At 50.7% G+C, this 18367-nt stretch overlaps 1 protein-coding gene across 1 annotated transcript in view; it reads left to right on the top strand.

Annotated features, from left to right (window-relative positions):
• Positions 1–973: 973 nt before the first annotated feature.
• The window catches only part of BANF2 (BANF family member 2), a gene marked incomplete at both ends in the record, with an annotated part of 77361 nt that continues 59967 nt past the window's right edge, over positions 974–18367 (top strand). Inside the window, 2 exons of the mRNA XM_079945441.1 lie at positions 974–1099; positions 9174–9346. Of these exons, the coding sequence (XP_079801567.1) occupies positions 974–1099; positions 9174–9346 (299 nt within the window). The remainder of the gene's footprint in view (positions 1100–9173; positions 9347–18367) is intronic.

Genomic DNA, 18367 nt, shown 5'->3' with positions numbered 1-18367 from the left:
TGGATGAATCATAGAGCTCCGCCCTTTGGGGGAGGGGTGAGTCCATTTCAGCCACCTGTGGGTATTTCTGATGGCTACATAAGGGAAGGAGATTGTACCAGTGTTAGTTCATCAAAGGGGTAGACCATAGTGGGACGTTATGGTTACTGCCTTCACACCCACCTGCCCTTCTCTGGATAATCATCCTGATTTTGTGCAGGTAACTGTACTTGAACTCACAGCTTGTACAGCTTAGAGAAAGCTGACTCCACTCCCAGATCCAGGACTGGACATACGGCTGGATGAGGCTCTGCTTGGAACTCCTCTGAAACAGTTTCTCTCTCTTTAGAAACTTCTTCTTTTGGGGTTGAGATTTGGGGGGGGGGCGCGGCATGAGTGCTGGAGCAGCCATTTCATCACCATGAGGGGAACCAGCCCCCACCGAAACCAACACAGGGAAGAAAAGTTGAAAGAACCAGAGAAAAGGATCTGCAACCCTGATGGTACCAGACCCACCCTCGCTCTTGGGCTCCTGACTTATATCATGTCTTCTTTAATATTTGAGCCAGTTAGAGTTTTCTGTTATTGCAACCAAACAACCAGCTATTACAGAATGAGATAAAAGCTAAAATAAAAATATGAAAAAAACGCTGGAGAAGGTAGATTCACTGGCTAAGAGAAGCAGGCTGTTTCTTTAAGCATTTAGGGTGGGAAGGTTGGCAAGGAACCCATCAGAGCTCTTAGCATCAATCCCACCCTTTTCATGGGGAGTTTTTGGGCTTATCTGAGACCATCACTAACGTCCCCACCTAACCCGTGCAGGTGGGGATGCGTATGTAAAGGTTTCAAAGCAGGGCGTTGCACCTGGCATCTAAAAGTCCCCAATAAACGTTGGGCGGTGGCAGGATACTCACTGTCTGTTGGCCCCAGCGCCCGCCCCGGGAAGGCCGAGGGAGTTCCCTAACCACCTCCCTCCCCATGGCTGTTGCAGAATATGGACCACATGTCTCCCAGGCTGAGAACCTTCCTTTCTGAACCCATTGGAGAAAAGAATGTTGCCTGGGTAGATGGGGTCAGCCGTGAGCTTGCAATCAATCTGTGCACCAAAGGTTTCAACAAGGTAATTCCTCCTTTCTCGTTTCTCCAACTTCTCTTTCAACCTGTATTCCCCTAATCCTGCCAGATGGCAGCCAGTGCCACGTGTCCCTGCCAGTGGCTGTCGGAGAGCAAAGCTGCCACTTGGCCGGGCGCCACATGCTTGGTTGGAGGCTACTGACCCCGCATGCTTGGGCAGCCGCCAGGGTCCACAGATAATGGGCAAATCGAATCACTGTGGCTCAGAGCAGCTGGGCTGTGCGTGACTCACTTGGTGTTCAAACACCCAGGGGTCGACAGCAGCGAGCCGGCCGCCCGAGTCTGGGGCCGAGCTGTCAGGATGGATGATTTGGGTGCACTCCCCACCCCCATGAAGAGACATGAGGGTCTCTTGTCCTATCAGGCCATGGCAGGTGGAGTCATGGCAGCCTGGTGTCTACACCAGAGTACGAGGAAGTGAGTTATTCTAAGATGTCACTAGCAGTCCGAGAACAGCCTCAATGATGGCCAATGGAATCGGAACGATCTCTTCTAGGCAACTGTTTCTATGGTGCTATTATATGAGGCTGCAGGAACCTTAGGAGAGGATGGGAGATATTCCCAAAGAGAGCCCGGAGAAAGCGAGCGGGTGGGAATTCACAGGAGCATTGCACACTCGGTCGAGAGAGGCGCCTCCGGCAGAGGCACTGTATCTCGTTCCCTTTGGCCTTAAAGTCAGCCCTCACCGCTGGGCGGGAAGAGGCTGCAGAGACGCCCAGGGAGGCGGGGAACCGCTGAGTGCGCAGCTGACGGTGAGATTGGTTTGCACCGGCCCAGCGCATGGCTGTGTCCAGGGGGCAGCTGGACGACTGGGCCTGTGGTTCTCTGATGGACACGCTGCCCTGCACCACTTGTTAAACATTCTGAATATCACCCGAATCTACCACAATCTGATACCCAATAGGTGGGATTGTCAGGAAGACAGATTGAGGTAGATTTGCTTCTTTCCTCCCAGATAAAGCAGAGAGGACCATTCCCAAGCAGAGAGCAGAGCAGGCAAGTCTGATCAGGGAAGACATTTTAAATTAAAAATTATTTTTTAGAAGAAATGATCGTCCCTTTTACTTTTCTATTGTGGTGTAACATACCCACACTGATGTGACGGGTTCAACTCAGTGAGTTTTTACACAGATATACATGCATAGACCCACCACCCGGATCTGGTGGTCAGGATCCTCGAGAATTCCAAAAGCTTCCCCTGTGTCTCTTGCCAGTCAACTCCACCCCCCACTCCCAGAAGTCACCGCCATTCTGGCTTCTACCACCATTGGTTTAATGTCTCCATAGTTCTGAGGTGGTGTTGTTGTTCAGCCATACTCATCGTTCAAAAAATATTTTAATCTACATACAGTAAATTTCACCTTTTTTTAGTACACAGTTCTGCAAGTTTTGACAAATGCACGTAGTCATGTAGCCACTACCACAATCAAGGCCTAGAACAACCCCATCGTGCCAAAATGTTCCCCTTACCCGTCACATTTCCCACCTTCAGCCCCTGGCAACTACTGATTTGTTTTCTGTCCCTATAGTTTTGCTTTTTCCAACTTGTTTCAAGTGATTCTAGGAGGATGAGAGGCATATTAAAGATAAAGGAATGAATGAATAATGGGAAATTTTCAGGCATCCGAGAACTTGCTACATAGAGTCAGGGCTATAGGGAAGGAGGAACTGGCCAGGTCCCTGGAGATCTGCTCCTCTGTGTTTCCCACCTCCTAGCTAGCTGTGACCAGCCCTCTCCTTTTAGGCTCTACTCATTCCAAGGGCCACTAATTCCAGGCACTGATGCCAGGGGTTCACCTTCTTCCTCTGCTTTGAGCCCCTCACCCACCTGCGAATGAGATGAGAGGTCGCTGTCTCCACTTGACAAACGAGGAGACAGAGGCTCTGGAAAGTGAGTGCCTTGATCAGGGTCCTGAGTGAGGACAAGAACAGCCATGGATTATATGGTCACAAACCACCCAAGAATATCAGGGCCAGGAGGCCACCCTGGCGGCGCGGGGGGGGGGCTTTACACTGAGATTTGGTGATGAGCTCCTGAACCGAGTGCTGGAGCCTGGCTGGGCCTATACGAGGATCCAGGAGGAGACCCCAGTGTCGCACCGACAAGATGAGCAGGCGCTTCGGGGGGGGCGGGGCCGTGGGCGGGGCCAGCAGTAAGAGGCAGGTAGATCCCGGCAGGGCGGCGCCTCAGATGTAGCAAAAGAAACGCAGGTTCCTGTAGTGCTTTCCATAGGCTTTATTTTTTAGAGCAGTTTTAGGTTTACAGCAAAACTGAGAAGAAAGTGCTGCGAGGTTCCCTATGCCCCTGCCCCGTACACAGCCTCCGCGTTACCAGCACAATGGTAGGTTTCTTACGGGAGAACCTACACTGACACCTTATCTCCCCGGGGCCCAAAGTTGACATTAGGGCTCACACTTGGTGCAGCGCATCCTGTGGGTTTGGACAAACGAGTGATGACAGGTATCCACCACGGTGATGTCCTACAGATCACTTCTCTGCCCCACAATCCTCTGAGCTCCTGGGTTTTCACACCCTGCCTGCAGGAGACCTGGACATGGCAGGCCCCTCCCCAGGCTGGGGGTCCCTGGGGTTTCTTGGCTGTGAGCAGAGATCCCCTCAGGCTCCACGCCTGCTCATGGTGCCTTCCTTGGCCTGTTTCATGGGTGCTGGCCTTTCCGAGGACCTGCTGGGATGCAGATGTGTGAGGCTGCCCTCAGCCCTGCCTGCCTGGGCCCCGCACACCGCTCCCGAGACACCAGATGCTGGAACCAGGAGATGGGACACCAGCCCCGCCCTGGGAGCCCAGGGTGCATCTGGGTGTGTCGATCATCCCTCTAGGACTGTGGCCCTGGACAGGGGCAGGCATGGAGACACCTTCTCAAGCTCCCACCAGCCTCTAAGTCCAGTAATTTCTCCTCGATGCCTGCCCCACCCAAGTCAGACTTGCATTTCTTCTTCTACAGAGGCATGACGTGCTTGGCGGGGTTGCCCCTATCTCTCTCTGCACTTTCCCAGAGCTTTGTCTGTGGCTTGAACAGTTCTCTGACTCAGTTGCAGTCCTGACTTTCAAAACTACGGATTCACCCAAGTCTCAAAAGTCAAGAATGTGGCTGCGTTTTCTCTGGGTTTTTTCGTGCCTGCCCTCCCCTGGGGCTGACGGCTTCGGCCTGACGATCTACACCTTGGCCGTCCAGCACGGCGGCCGTGGGCCACTTGTACCTGCTGCGTACTGTCTGAATTGAGTTGTGCTATAAATATAAAATACACATGGCCGCGTTAAAGACTCAGTGCCAAACAAACAAAAAATGGAAAGCACCTCATCAATAATTTTTTAATTGATTACATGTTGGAATGATAATAATTTAGAAATATGGGAAAAAATTAAAATTATTAGAGTTCATTTCACCTGTTCTTTCCCCCTTTTGCCGTGGCTTCTAGACAATTAAAAATGACACGTGTGCTGGCCCACATTAGATTTCTACTGGACAGCATTGGTCTAGATTTAACGGCGAAATGTCTGCAAAGGTGAAAGGAATGACCAGAAGAGGGAAGATACATCGTGCTCAAGGTGTCCGCGCCAGGTCTAGCTCCGCCTTATATTATTCTGTCCCCCCACCCTCACCCCCATGCTCCACCAGACTGTTCATGAACTACAAGCACATGGGGACCACCCTCCCGCGGACCCAAGGCCCCTCTTAAAATGAACTTTTGTCTCCTTCATGGGCCCACTCATGGCCCGCCCCCTCCGGAAGCAAGCCCTCCTTCTGCCCACCCACCCTGGCCGGACACGTCGCTGTTTCTAAACGCTGAGTACCCAGCGGACCCCTTGCTGTCACATTCAAACTATTGATTGTTTTTTCCACGCGTTCTGTTAGAGGCACAGCTCCCTTTGGTGTCCTCCCGTATCTTCTCTGAAGAAAGGATTGTTCTGGGTTTCTTGTACTCCTCCTCTCCCTAGGAAAACCCAATGGAGGGGGGTGAATTTCCAGGCACTCAGTACATTCAGAGTCATGGGCAGTGCCCTATGGGGTGACTCCAACAGCGTGGAAGTAAGTTTCACATCCCACAGAATCTGGTTTGCCTCAGTACCCTTTGAACACCCTACGAAGTCATAACCATGCCTAAATCTTCCTTCTGAAACATACTTGGAAGATGAGGGAGCAGCAAATGTCCGGGATGCCCACCTGCTCCCCAAGCCTCTGTCACCTAATAGAACCAGCACCTGATGCTTGCTCCATGTCAGGCACTGATCCGAGTGCACTACATACAGTTATTTCATTTAATTACCAAAAGATCCCATAAAGTATACTATTTCGTCTCTATTTCACCGATGAGAAAACAGGCACGAAGCAGCCAAGTGCGTCACTCAAAGTCACTCAAGGTGAGAGAGACAAAATCTGAATCTGGCAGACAGGCTCTGGGGTGGGCAGTAGGGCAAGGGACGCCCCCCGCACCCCCAGCCCTGCCTGACGCCCGGACCCTACAAGGAGTCAGTCACAGAAGCTTGGGGTTATCCTATGCAGGGTTGCCAGGTAAAATACAGCACGCTCAAATTAAATTTGAGTTTCAGTTAAACGATGTTTTTGTGTAAGTGTGTCCTAGGGAGATGGGCAGGGGGAAGAAAGCACAGTGGGTTGGACATTCATGCTTCAGACAAGGAGTTTTACACTGGAAACACTGACAGAGGCTGCACTTGCGAGGTTGTCTTTGGCACTCAGTGGCCCTGAAGACTGAGGAGTCAGCGTCCAGTCGGAGAAAAAGAAAGTTGTTCATCACACAACAAAGCCTGGTGGTGCTGTAAAGTCCATTCGCCACGGGCGCTGAGGGGCTGGGAACTGGCAGGGGGGGAGCTTGACAGTGAGGGGCCGAGACTACGTGTCTCTGTTTGAAAGGCCAGGTGTCATAGTGGAGATGAAAAATTTTTTTTGGCCGCTCCATGGGGGATCTTAGTTCCCTGACCAGGGATCAAACCTGCGCAGCCTGCAGTGGAAGCACGAAGTCGTAACCACTGGACCGCCAGGGAAGTCCCTGAAATTTTTAATGAGCGTGGACCAGGACCTAATCTGCGGGCCCAGTGCAAGATGAAGATGGGCGGCCCCTTGTTGAAATTAATCAGGAATTTCAAGGTGGTGGCCGCACACCAGCAAACCAAGTGGGGCTCTGAGCTCAGGGCCTGTGTGACGGCATAGGTCACTCACCAGGGACCTCAGACTCAAATATCGCTACTGTTTCGCAAGGAACAGGCACGGCACACTGGAGGCTGGTCCAGACCTGCTCACGATTGGGATGTGGCGTTGACGGAAGTCTTCCCTCGAGCTGCCATCCTGCCACACAGGCAAAGGCTGCCTCGGGAAGGAATGAGCATCCCTGGCCTGGGTGGCGGGAGGTGGGGACGTCTGTCAGGGTATCTGCATCACTCTCCCTGCAGCCAGGTTTTTCTGAGCTTTGGTCCAAGGAGGCAGGGGGTGGCTCCTCTTCCCCCAGGTTAGGGGCTCGCTCCCTACAGCCTGCAGAGAAACCCAGAGGGCTTCCTTCCATCAGGGCCATGATGGGAGCCTACGACTCCTGCTTCCCTGGGGAGCAGGGAGAAGCAGGTCGACTTCCAAAGAGAAAGGGCAGAAGGGAACATCAAGTTGCCGCTTGGGTCTGGAGGCCAAAAGATGAGGCCCTCTTGCCTGTGGCTTTCCTGGAAAGTTTGCCTCTGGTCCTGCGAGCCACGAGGTCCCTGGCATCCTGGCTGCTGGGCGTGGAGGGACATGGAAGCTCTGGTTACCAGAGCAGCCGACGCCAGCTCTCAGGATGGTGGAGGTGCCAGGCCAGGCCACAGATGGGTGGGGTGTGCTGGAATGGGGCCAAGGACAGGAGTCTTACCTCCAGGGTTCTCCATGACCCATCTAGAGAATGGACGGGGCGCATGTCAGGATCCAAAGCAGGAAAACGTATCAGGGGTCTGAGCCTGCCCATGGTGCTCAAAAGCATCACTTACTACTATTATCATCCATGTTCTCTCTCCTGGGACAAAGCTCTGCACCTCCCATACCTACTGCAGCAACGGGCTCAATCAACATTCAGTAAATGTTCACTTTTTAAAACGTTGAATTAAGAAACATCTCAGGGACTTCCCTGGTGGCGCAGTGGTTAAGAATCTGCCTGCCAATGCAGGGGAGATGGGTTCGAGCCCTGGTCCGGGATGATCCCACATGTCGCGGAGCAAATGCGCCCAAACGCCACAACTACTGAGCCCGCACTCTAGAGCCCGCGAGCCACAACTACTGAGCCCACATTCCACAACTACTGAAGCTTGCGTGCCTACAGCCCATGCCCCACAACGAGATAAGCCACTGCAATGAGAACCCCGCGCACTGCAACGAAGAGTAGCCCCCACTCGCTACAACTAGAGAAAGCCCGCGTGCAGCAACGAAGACCCAGCGCAGCCAAAAATAAACAAATTAATTAATTAAAAAAAAAAACTCAGTAAAATCACCCCTGAAAAGACGAGGATGCTGACAAAAGTAAAATGAGCTCATTCTAACCAATTACACCGCTTTTTCAAAAAGATGATTAAAGTAGCAATTTAAAATGACCATGAAATCCTAGCTTTTGTCTCTTTTCAACAACTGGATCTGGACTAAAATTTTTTTTAAAACCCCAAACTCCAATGCTTGGGTATATTTTATGACTGGAATTCAGCTTTTATTTAATTTGTCTTTTTAAAAATGCGTTCATTTTGGTTAAGATGAAGTTTGCTTGGTTTTATGTAAGTGAAATACATAGACGCCAGTGGGTTTTCCTGGAGGGGGCCCAGGACTCAAGGCCTGGACACTGGTTCCCATTCATTCCAGGCCAGAGAGCCGGGCACTGAACGTGGCCTTCCCCGTTCATGTCCCGGCCAGTCTGTGGCCTTGGATGTCTCTTTCTCCTTGTGGCCCTTGCCCCTCATGACTGTCAGTGATGAAACAGCACGAGAGGAATGAAAAGCTGTGGGACCAGGACTCAGAAAACCAGAGAACACCATACAACTTTGACTTGTGGGCACTTAATCTTTACATGTGTTTTTCATCCACAGAGACCCTTCAGAAGGGGAAAAGGGGCAAGGTTCAGTGTGCTTGATACCTTGTCTGCTCCTCCCACAGGGCTGCAGTCTTCCAGGACAAAAAAGGAATTTGCATTTCTCCACTGGTCTCACACTGAATTCACTTAATCCAATTTGCAGGGTGGGGCGTGGCAGAAGAAGGGCCTTCAGAAGATGCAGAAACTGAACCCCAGGATCTGCAGGTTCTCACTTCAGGTTAAGTGAGTTGCCTGGAGTCACAAGGCGGGTTTGCAAAAACAAACTGATACTAAGGTGCCCTTCACGTGCCAGTCCCAGGTGCAGTGGTTCTCAGCTGTGGGAGATTCTGTCCCCTGGGGGACACCTGGCTATGTCTGGAGATGGTCATGATTGTCACAATTCAAGGTAGGGGGTATACTGCTGGCATCTAGTGGGTACAGGCCAGGGATGCTGCTAAACTCCCAGCAATGCACCTGAACACAGAATTATCCCAAATGCAACAGTGTCAAGGGTTAGAAACCCTGTGCTTGAACCATTGAGAAAGTGGCAGGGTGGGGGGCACCTCTAATTCCTGTGTGTGTTTCAAAGAGAGAAATATTAGATCCGAGGCCTGAAGGGAGCATCAGAGGTACACGAGGCTCTCCCTACTCCAAATATTGTTCCGGGACCAGCATTAGAAATGCAGAGTTTCAGGCCTCACCCCAGACTTACTGAGTCAGATCCTGCCTTTTTAACAAGATCTCAAGGACATGTCCACATTCCTTCCAGGCTACACGGCCCCCAAAGCCACCTGTAGAGATGGACATTCAACTTGACCTCACATCTCACCCAGGCCAGTGTCCGAATCTGCTTCGCCAGGGTCAGGGTTTCAGGGACAGCCCTTCTCCCTTGAATCTGACCTGTGCCCCCTCCATTGATTTGCCAGGGGAGGAGAAGCACAGCTGAGTACGTTTCCCGTGTTCCTCCACGCAGGCCTACATCCTGCTTTTCCCGTGTTCCTCCACGCAGGCCTACGTCCTGCTGGGACAGTTCCTTCTGATGCACAAGAACGAAGCCGAGTTTCAGAAGTGGCTCATTTGCTGCTGTGGTGCCACTGAGTGTGAGGGGCTCCAGCTTCCTGTAGACCCTCCCCCCGCACTGCCGCTAGGAAATGATACCTCTGCACTGGCTCTGGGCTCCAAGTCGTTATTTTTCTTTTCCACTTTATTGACACACATTTGTTATAAAAAGTAGTTCAAGAATGTAAAGAAGGACAAACACAAGAAAAATGACCCCCGGATTCTACCACCCAGAAACGGCCATCATTCACCTTATTCACCAATATCATGCCAACTGTCTCTTTAGCATAAATTTATCTAAAGGAATGGATAATTTTATTTAAAAATGGGGATTAAATTTTAAGTCAGCGTAGCAGTTATCTATTGCATAACAAATGAACCCAAAACGTAGCTGCTTCACGCACACAATCATTTTGTCTCGCTCAGTTTCTGAGGGACAGGAACTGAGAGATGCTTAGCTGGGTGGGTCTGTCTCAGGGTCCCCTGTGAGGTTACAAACTGTGGGCCGGGGAGCAGGTTGGTGGGGGCTAGGGGACCCACTTCCAAGAAGGCTCCTCACGTGGCTGGTGGCCCAAGGCCACAGCTGGTCTCTGAGTGGGCCTCCCTCGGGCTGTAAGGACCTGGCATCTAGCTGCCCCCTGAGCAGGTGACCCAGGAGGGAATAAGAGAGCAGGAAGCTGCAGTCTTTCATGACCTAGACTCTGATTCACACAACATCACTTCTGCCTTGTTCTAGTTTTAGAACCAAGTGCCTACATCCTCAAGGGAGAATTAAACTTTCTTGAAATAGCAAATAGTATGCAAACATTCTTAAGAGCATCGCAGACAGATTTTTGAGGTATAATTTACATATGGTAAAACTTGCCCTTTTTAGGTGCATAGTTCTATGAACTTGACAAATGCATTGTCCTGTAACCGCCACCATCATGGAGATAAACAGCATCTTCGTCACCCCAGCGAGTTCCCTGGAGCCCCCCTGTAGTCATCTCTCACTCCTCCCCAGCCCTTGGCAACCAAGGGTCTGTTTTCTGTCCTTAGACTTTGGACTTTTCCAGAAAACTGTATAAATGGAATCACACAACATGTCGCTCTCTGAGGTACATTGTCTTCTTTTACTTCGTATAATTCAGTTGGGATGAATCCATGATACAGGCTTCTTAAACTTAAGAAACGTAGCAGGTGTTGTTGGTGTCCAGCCCATATCCTGGCGGCATTCACTGTTCTAAGAGAGTCCGTTACTTCACTCAAAAGCAGCTGAATCCCCTCGGCCTGAGGGGTTCTCTGGCTGCAGGAGTGGGGTCAGCCCACGCACAGGGCAGGGAAGAAAGGCCTGGGAGTTAACACCCAGGGTAGCCGTTAATCATGGGTGGAAGTTGATGGCCAAATGCCCCGGGTCCTCTGCCTGTGGGTGGGACAGCTCTGAGGCAGTCTTCCCCACTCTCCACTGGAGCTAAGCTGAGCTCCCCATAAAGGGTGGCCCCGGCTCTGTAACACCCGGCCTTGCTTCCTTCCCCTCCCTGCCTTGATTTCCCACTCCCCTACCAGGGCTTCCTGGGACCACCCTCTATACACAATGAAATACTCAAATTTTAGAGTCTGCTTCCAGAAGAACCTAACCTAAGACAACAGTGTGAATATTTATTTTAACAGAAGAAAAAAGTGGAACTGAACTGAAAGAATTGCTGAACTTCACTGAATCTTTTTCTTCATCACTAGATATAGTAATTTCTAAATCAATTTCTTCTGAGTTTAAAGAATAATGTGGAGAAAACAGTAAGAGTGAAGTTAGTATCATTAGGTTTATTTTAAACTTTGTTTTTCAATATTAGATGGTATAAACTCCTACCAAAGAAAGAAATAAAAGTAAAAAGAAATTAACACTTTTACTTCTTCCCTCTCACTTTTTAGTTGGTTTTATTGTTACTTTTAATTTGTGAAGGTTTAGATAGCGTATGTGTTCTTCCCATAAGCATACCCCCTGCAGTTACTTAGTTTTATATTTAAGAGCTTATCATTAATTTTTGTATCATTATTTTAAAAATCATAGCTTTGTCATTCCTGAATTCTTTATTTTGATACGTCTCTTTGTTCGTCGAGTTGGATCACCGTATCAGTCAGAATAGGCCACAGAATGCTGCTACAACAAGCAAACCCCCAAATCTCAGTGATTTAGCCAAACAAGGTTGATTTCTCTCTCATGGTACATGTCCAGTATATGTCATCAGGAGAGCTCAGGAGCTGAAACGTCTGTGAGGAAGAGGGGTCGACACTGACTCTTGGCCCAATATCTGTAGTTTGGGGGCATCCATGACTCAATACATGATTTCAATGAGTATTTATGGAGCGTCTAAGGTTCTGAGCATGGTTAGACACTGTGGGAAAAGCAAGGGAAATAAATATGAGTTTCTGTGGTTTCAAGGAGCTTACAGCCCAGAAGTGATGGGAGAGGGGAGGGCAGAACAGCCCAGAGGTGGTGGGAGAGGTGCAGGTGGGGGTAGGGGGTGTGGCCAGGGGGCAAACAGCCAGTAAAGGGGTCTCTGTGTCAGGTGCGGGTCACGCTTCATCACTGTGGGCAGCTGACCTCAACCCTGCTGGGGACTCAGGAGTCAGTGTAGACACGTGTTAATTCACCCCACCCTGGGGTGTCCATCACACCTTCTCTGTCCTTTGTTGAGGACTACTCCCCCGGGGAGTTAATCACTCAGCACCCAAGCCAGCCGCGTGGTGAAAATGAACCCCGCTGAGAAGGTGTTCAGGCCCCGAAGGGCAGGCACGGACAGCCAGGTGTCGGCCAGCCGCGTGCACCCAGGCAGTGACGGCGGGGCACACAGCAGGGCAGGACACTGACAGCTCTGCTGCAGGCGGGGTCTGGAGTAGCCCTGGCTTTGAGAACAGAATCCACCCCTCACCACTAGTTCTAAGACCTTTGGAAAGTCAACCTCTCAGCCCAGCTTCCCAGCTGTAAAATGGTGATAATAACAGTATCTACTCAAGCGTCCAGAAGATTAAAATTCCTGCAGCTGGTAAGAGCTTCATGTGTGGTAGCTCTAAAAACCTAAGTTTTGAAATGTGCAGCACTGACTGGGTATCGTTATTGAAAGAAAGGGGAGGTGGGTATGGATGAGTGTGGCCAGGGAAGGCTGCTAGGAGGAGGTGTTAAAAGGGGAGGTCAGGGTTGAGTGAGCTGAGGATGGAGAAGAGGGAGGGGAGGAAGCAGGGGAGAGAAGGAGCTATGAGGGGAAAGACAAGCCCAACTGGCCCAGAGAGAGTGAGCTGAGGACCCTGCAGGAGAGGTAAGGGGTGGGGCTGTGGGCTGCCGAGTGCGAGGCTCCCCCACCCCTACCGTTTCCCCCAGACAGAGGCTGAATGTGAGCAGCTAGCTGGCCCCATTTCAGAAGGCTCTGTCTTGAGGAAGCCTAGTGCTCTCAGCAGTTGGCAGGACCGGGACACATCTGGGCCGATAATCCAGGATAGTGGGCCCTGCTCGCACCCCTAAGAAAGACGCTGTAGCAAGTGATGTGAAAAATACCCACAACCCTCCTCTCCTCCTGGTACCCACACCCTTCACAAAGACTCTGCAGCTCCGCCTGTCAAGAGTCCATCTCCCTTCCTGCTGCAGCTGGACCGCCCCTGTGACTTGCTTTGGCCACAGGCACATGGCAGAGGTGACACCGTGACAGGTGTGAACCCCCTGTGACCACCACGCAAACGAGCCTGGGTTCGCTCACTGGAGGACAAGAGACACGTGGCCACTGCCCCGGCCCACGGCCAGCCAACCCCCAGATGTGCAGGTGAGGCCTTCCTGGACCAGCCCGCCCATCAGCTGACCTCAGACCCATGAGTGAGTCCAGCTGAGGTCAGAAGTGCTTGGCCCAGATGAGAAAAACCCAACTAACCCACAGACGCGTACAAATACATCTCACTGTTTTAAGCCACTGTTTTGGGGGTAGTTTGTAGGGCAGCTGTAGCTAACATAAATCGCCACGTGAGGCCTGGGAGTGTGGAGTATCTCCAGGTATTAACTGAGAATCTCCTACTTGACCTCTATTTTAGAAAGCCTCCTGATGGCCTCCTGGTGGGCGGTGGTAAGGAGAGGGGTCACCACGGGTCACACACAGAAGCCAAGCGACTGTGATGGGGGTGGAGAAGGAGAACAAAATATTTTTTTAAAAGTGTGTCTTGGGGTGGGAGGAGGTGGGACAAAGCTGTGACAATCTCAGGGCGAGACCGGAGTGTCCATTGTGTGACCAGCTGTGGGTGGTCTGGGGTGACTGATTCCTGGAAAGGTCTGAAAGGAAGCTGGAGACAAACCTTTAAGCAAGTGTTTCTGGAAATATATATAAATTTTAACCGATAGCTGCTCTAAATCTTTACAAGCAGGAATACAAGGGGTTGATTCAGCACACACTACACCAGCACTTCACTCGCATTCCCCAAATCCTCCCGGGGTGAGAAGGCGGCATTTTCCCTGTCTTACAGGTGGGGACTCTGAACAGCAAAGAAGTTAAGTAAGCCGGTCACACTGACTGACTGGTGGTTTCAATCCGGGTCTGTCTGCTGCCTGCAGAGCCGCCTCGGGGGTGGGAGAGGGAGTGTATCTGGTGATTTCAAAGTGCTCTCAGGGACTCAAAGGTGGCATCTACCAGGTACAGACAGGCATTGGAAGGAGCGAGGGAGACCTGTTCGAACGGCCATGCAAAGATGACCGTGAGATAGTGGGGCAAACAGGTCACTGAGAAAGAATCATTCAACAGATGTTTGCTGGGCACCTACTCTGTGCCAGGTGGTTCTTGGTACAGGAGAAAACACAGCAGATGAGACTATCTTCCCTCAGAAGCTGGCATTCTAATGGGAGAAGGCGGGAAACAAAGGTGAATGAGTAAAATACATATTAATCTGAGTGGTATGAAATTGACATGGTAGGGGTCAAAAGTGGTTGAACATGGACAATTTTATGTGGTTCAGCCTTATAAATTAGTTTCAGGATGAGTGAAGAAAAGAAAGCAAGGGGGACTTCCCTGGCGGTCCAGTGGTTAAGACTTTGCCTTCCAACGCAGGGGGTGCAGGTTCGATCCCTGGTCAGGGAGCTAAGGTCCCACATGCCTCGTGGCCAATAAAACCAAAACATAAAACAGAAGCAATATTGTAACAAATTCAATAAAGACTTTAGAAATGGTCCACATCAAAAAAATCTTAAAAATAAAATACAGAAAGAAAAGAAAGCAGAGGAAGGGGGTCAAGACTGTTAGGGAGACGGGAGATTTTAAATAGGGAAGCCAGGCCAGGTAAAGGCCTGGAAGGGATGAGCTGAGAGCTGTGGGAAGCCTGGGAGGAGATACTCCAGGCAGAGGGAAGAGCCGGTGCAAAGGCCCTGAGGTGGGGTGCGCCTGCTGACTTCAGGGAGAGGAGCGAGCCAGGTCGGGGGCAGCAGAAAATGAGGTCAGATCGTGTGGGCCTTGTGGGTTATCAACAGGACTTTGGCTTTAACTAGGACAGAGATGGGACCCCACTGGAGAACCACGTGATCAGACACACAATTGAGAAGATCACCCTGCTGTGTTTGGAAGAGTCTCAAGGGGCCAGTTAGGAAGCTATGCGGGAACCCAGGTGGGAGGTGATGGGGGGTCACCAGATCTATCCTGAAGGTAGAGCCGACGGGGGTGAGCGTCGATAGAAAACGGGAGTGGATCAAGGGCTGAGAAGGCAGAGGGATGAGAGAGAGCTACTAAGAGATGGGGCGGGATCACCCCAGAGGTTGGAGGTTCCTGATGCTGCAGGAAGGCGGTGTTTCCGAGAATGGGGGTGGGGGCACCTGTGTCAGATGCTGCCGACAGGTCAGGTGGGTAAGGACTGGGAATCAGGGCCGGAGAGAATTTTTGCACGCTGTGCGGAAGACCCCAGAGACGGGAGCCCTGGGGATGCGGGAGAGAGAGGGAGGCGTTGCTGCGTCCTCGAGCAGGTGCCCGGTGGAATCCAGGACACAGGAGGAAGGACTGGCCTTGGCTGGGAGCACACAGGCTCCTCCGCAGAGGACCACAGGAGGGGAGGAAGAGCAGGGGCCTGACGCGGGGAGGTAGGAGATATGGAATCTCTCTTCCCACAGCCTCTCTTTTCCCAGTGCAATAGGAACAAGGTGGCAGGCTGCGGACGGTTGCAGACGGGGTGGAGTTAGTTGTCTAGGACAGTGGAAGGATGGGTGGGTTTTATAGAGGGATTCATTTGTGTACATAATATAGATAGATAGATGGATAGGAGATCAGATAGATAATCACTTGAGCTTTTTATCAGTAAGTATTACTTCTGTGATCAGAAAAAAAAAAAACAATAGAAGACATTCCATTTTGGAACACGAAGAACAAGAGCTCTAGAGACAGGTGGACGAGGCCCTTGGGACAGCCATCCTGTGCATCCAACACCCCGTCCTTCCCCTGGATTCTCCCATACGGCTGGTCTCACATCCCAAACTCTGTCCTTCTAGGCAGAGAGAAAGCTCCACTTAGAATTCTCCAACTTGGAGACTTTGGGACCTTCTTTTTCACTCACTCCCCCTACTCTCTAGTTCCCACTTAACTTCCTAAGGTCAAGGTTACCTTGGAGAATGGGAAGAGGGTAGTTGTCTTTCTGGATCCATTTCTACCAGATTCTCCATAACTATGCATTGTGTTCCCGTCTGGTTTATTTTAAGGACAAACCTTCCTGCACAAACTATGCTCTTGGATTGCTCGGCCTGGTCCAGTGACTGGATCTTCTTGGATCAGACTGAGGGTCTGCTGTGGCCAGGACACTGGGCAGAGATTCAGAAGACCTGGATGACGCCACTAGCGGGTCTGAGACCACAGCCAAACCCCTTGACTTGTCTGTGAAATGAGGGAAATATCTGATTCTCCTATCTCTCAGCTTTGCTTTAAAGAGAATGCAAAAATAGACAGAAAGCCATCTAAAGTGGAAGGGAGCTGGGCTGCCCTCCAGCAGTGCAGCGTGTAGCCACAGCATTATTTTATCGTGGCGGCAGCTGCAGGCTGGTGGCAGCGACAGCTCAGCCCTCCTTGTTTACGCACATTGGTCAGTACCTGCTATGTTGTGCTGTGACAACAGCAACAACGAACAAGAGCTCAGTGGCTGGAAACGATCAAGCCTTGTATCTCAGCAACATCACAGGCCCATTTCAGGTCTGCTGGGGACGGTTCTGGACGGCCCTCCCTCCAGGACCCGGGCTGACGGAGCAGCTCCTTGTAGAACATTTGAAGGCTGCTGCAGCAGAAAGAGAGCCCTGGGGGTGTCTCACACCAGCAATTACATGGGCTGGCTCAGAGCTGACGGGTCACTTTCACGAACAAATCATTGGCCAGAACACGTCATATAGTTTCACACAGTGCCCAAGGGGACCAGGCAGTGCTGTCTGCTGGCAGAGGGGAGCGTGGAAAATTGGGGCAAACATCTCAATTCACTGCTACGGAGTCCTTCTTGGGAGGGGGTGAGATTCACAGAAAGTCCCCGCGAAGGTTCTGTCCCATGCCATATATGTCCCTTTTCTTTGTTTTTTTGAAAATTTCCCACCATTACTCAAATATAGGAGAATGTATAGAAGGAAATTCATAACTCTCCCCCAAAGACGATCAATACCATCCAATATTTTATTGTACTCCTTTCCACTCTTTCTTCGCTTGCATAGGTATACATGTGTTAATAACAGCTTTATTGAAATATATTTCACACATTGTAAAATTCACCTTCCCAAAGTGTACAGTTCAGTGGGCTTCTGGTGTATTCACAGAGCTGTGCAGCCACCACTGCTATTTAATTTCAGGATATGTTCATCACCCCCAAAAGAATCCCCATTAGCAGTTCCATTAGCGGTCACCCCCCACCCCCCAGTCCAGCCCCTGGAAACCACTAATCTACCTTCTGTCTCTATGGATTTGTCCATTCTGGACATTTCATCAAAATAGAATTGTACACCCTGCGGGCTCTTCTGACTGGCTCCTTCCACTGAGCAAAACGTTTTCCAGGATCATCATGGGAGAGTAAGTGCATGTGTCCATTTAAATCAACAGATGGAGATTCTATCAAACATCAGTTATCCTGTTTCCTTCATTTATATGTTTTAAACATTTTCCCTCATTATGAAATCTTTGAAAAATAGTATTTCCTGGTTATACAACAATTCATCCAATTTATGTGCAATCATGTATTGAAGAGTGCCCCTAGTTGGGGACTTTTAGGTGGTTTCTGTGAGCAGGTAACCATGTTTTATTGAATGAATGAATGAATGAATGGAGGCTTAAATATAAATCTTTGCCGCATTCCCCATCTTTCCTTTAGGAAGATGCCTAGAAATGGATCGACAGTGGGAAACAGACATCTTCAAAGCTTTCGATTCTCACTGCAACGGCTTTTCTGCAAAGGTCGACCCAATCTGCTGAACGTGGCTTTGAGTGGGTCTGACCACATCTCACTCTGTTTCACTCAAGGCAAAACCAGATTCCTTATGTGGCCCAGAATGCCCTACAGTCTGGCCTGTCCCTCCCTCATCCCTCTGTCTCTGCCTCACTGGCTCTCACCGCCCGGCCAGGCCAGCCTCCCTGTTGGTCCTGAAACACATCACACCCTCTTGCTGGCAGGGACCTCTGCACGGCTGTTCCCTGAGCCCGGAGCCCCTTCCCCAGTCCCCGCCCAGCTCACTGCTACCCTTCAAGGCTCTGCTTTCGAGACCCTTTCTAAGCAAGGCCCTCCTGTTAGAAACGTCACCCCCAGCATCTCCTCTTCCAGCTTTATTTTTATGTTTCCCCAGAGCATTTATCACCTTGTAATATACTGTGTAATTTGCTTATTTTGTTTATTGTTTCAACCCCCTGAAATGAACACTTAGGGCCTGGCCCAGGGCCTGGCATGGGGGAAGCGCTCAATAACCGAGTGTTGAATTGAGCTGGCGGCCAGCACGGAGGGTCTCCCTATAAAATTGGGGACCCCGACCTCCTCCTCTGGATGGGAGTGCAGGCTCTGGTCTTCCCTCAAGTCCTAGTCAGTGTTCTTTCTTGATTCAGCTCGGGAGCCAGGTGGACAGGCGGCTGGCTTGAGGGCTGTTGGGTCTGCCCTGTAGTGAAACTGGAAGGGGTGGCCCCCGACAGACTAGCCCCTGTGACT

The sequence above is a fragment of the Stenella coeruleoalba genome (genome assembly GCF_951394435.1).
Source record: "Stenella coeruleoalba genome assembly, chromosome: 15".
NCBI lineage: Eukaryota > Metazoa > Chordata > Mammalia > Artiodactyla > Delphinidae > Stenella > Stenella coeruleoalba.
This window is presented reverse-complemented; position numbering and strand designations above follow the sequence as displayed.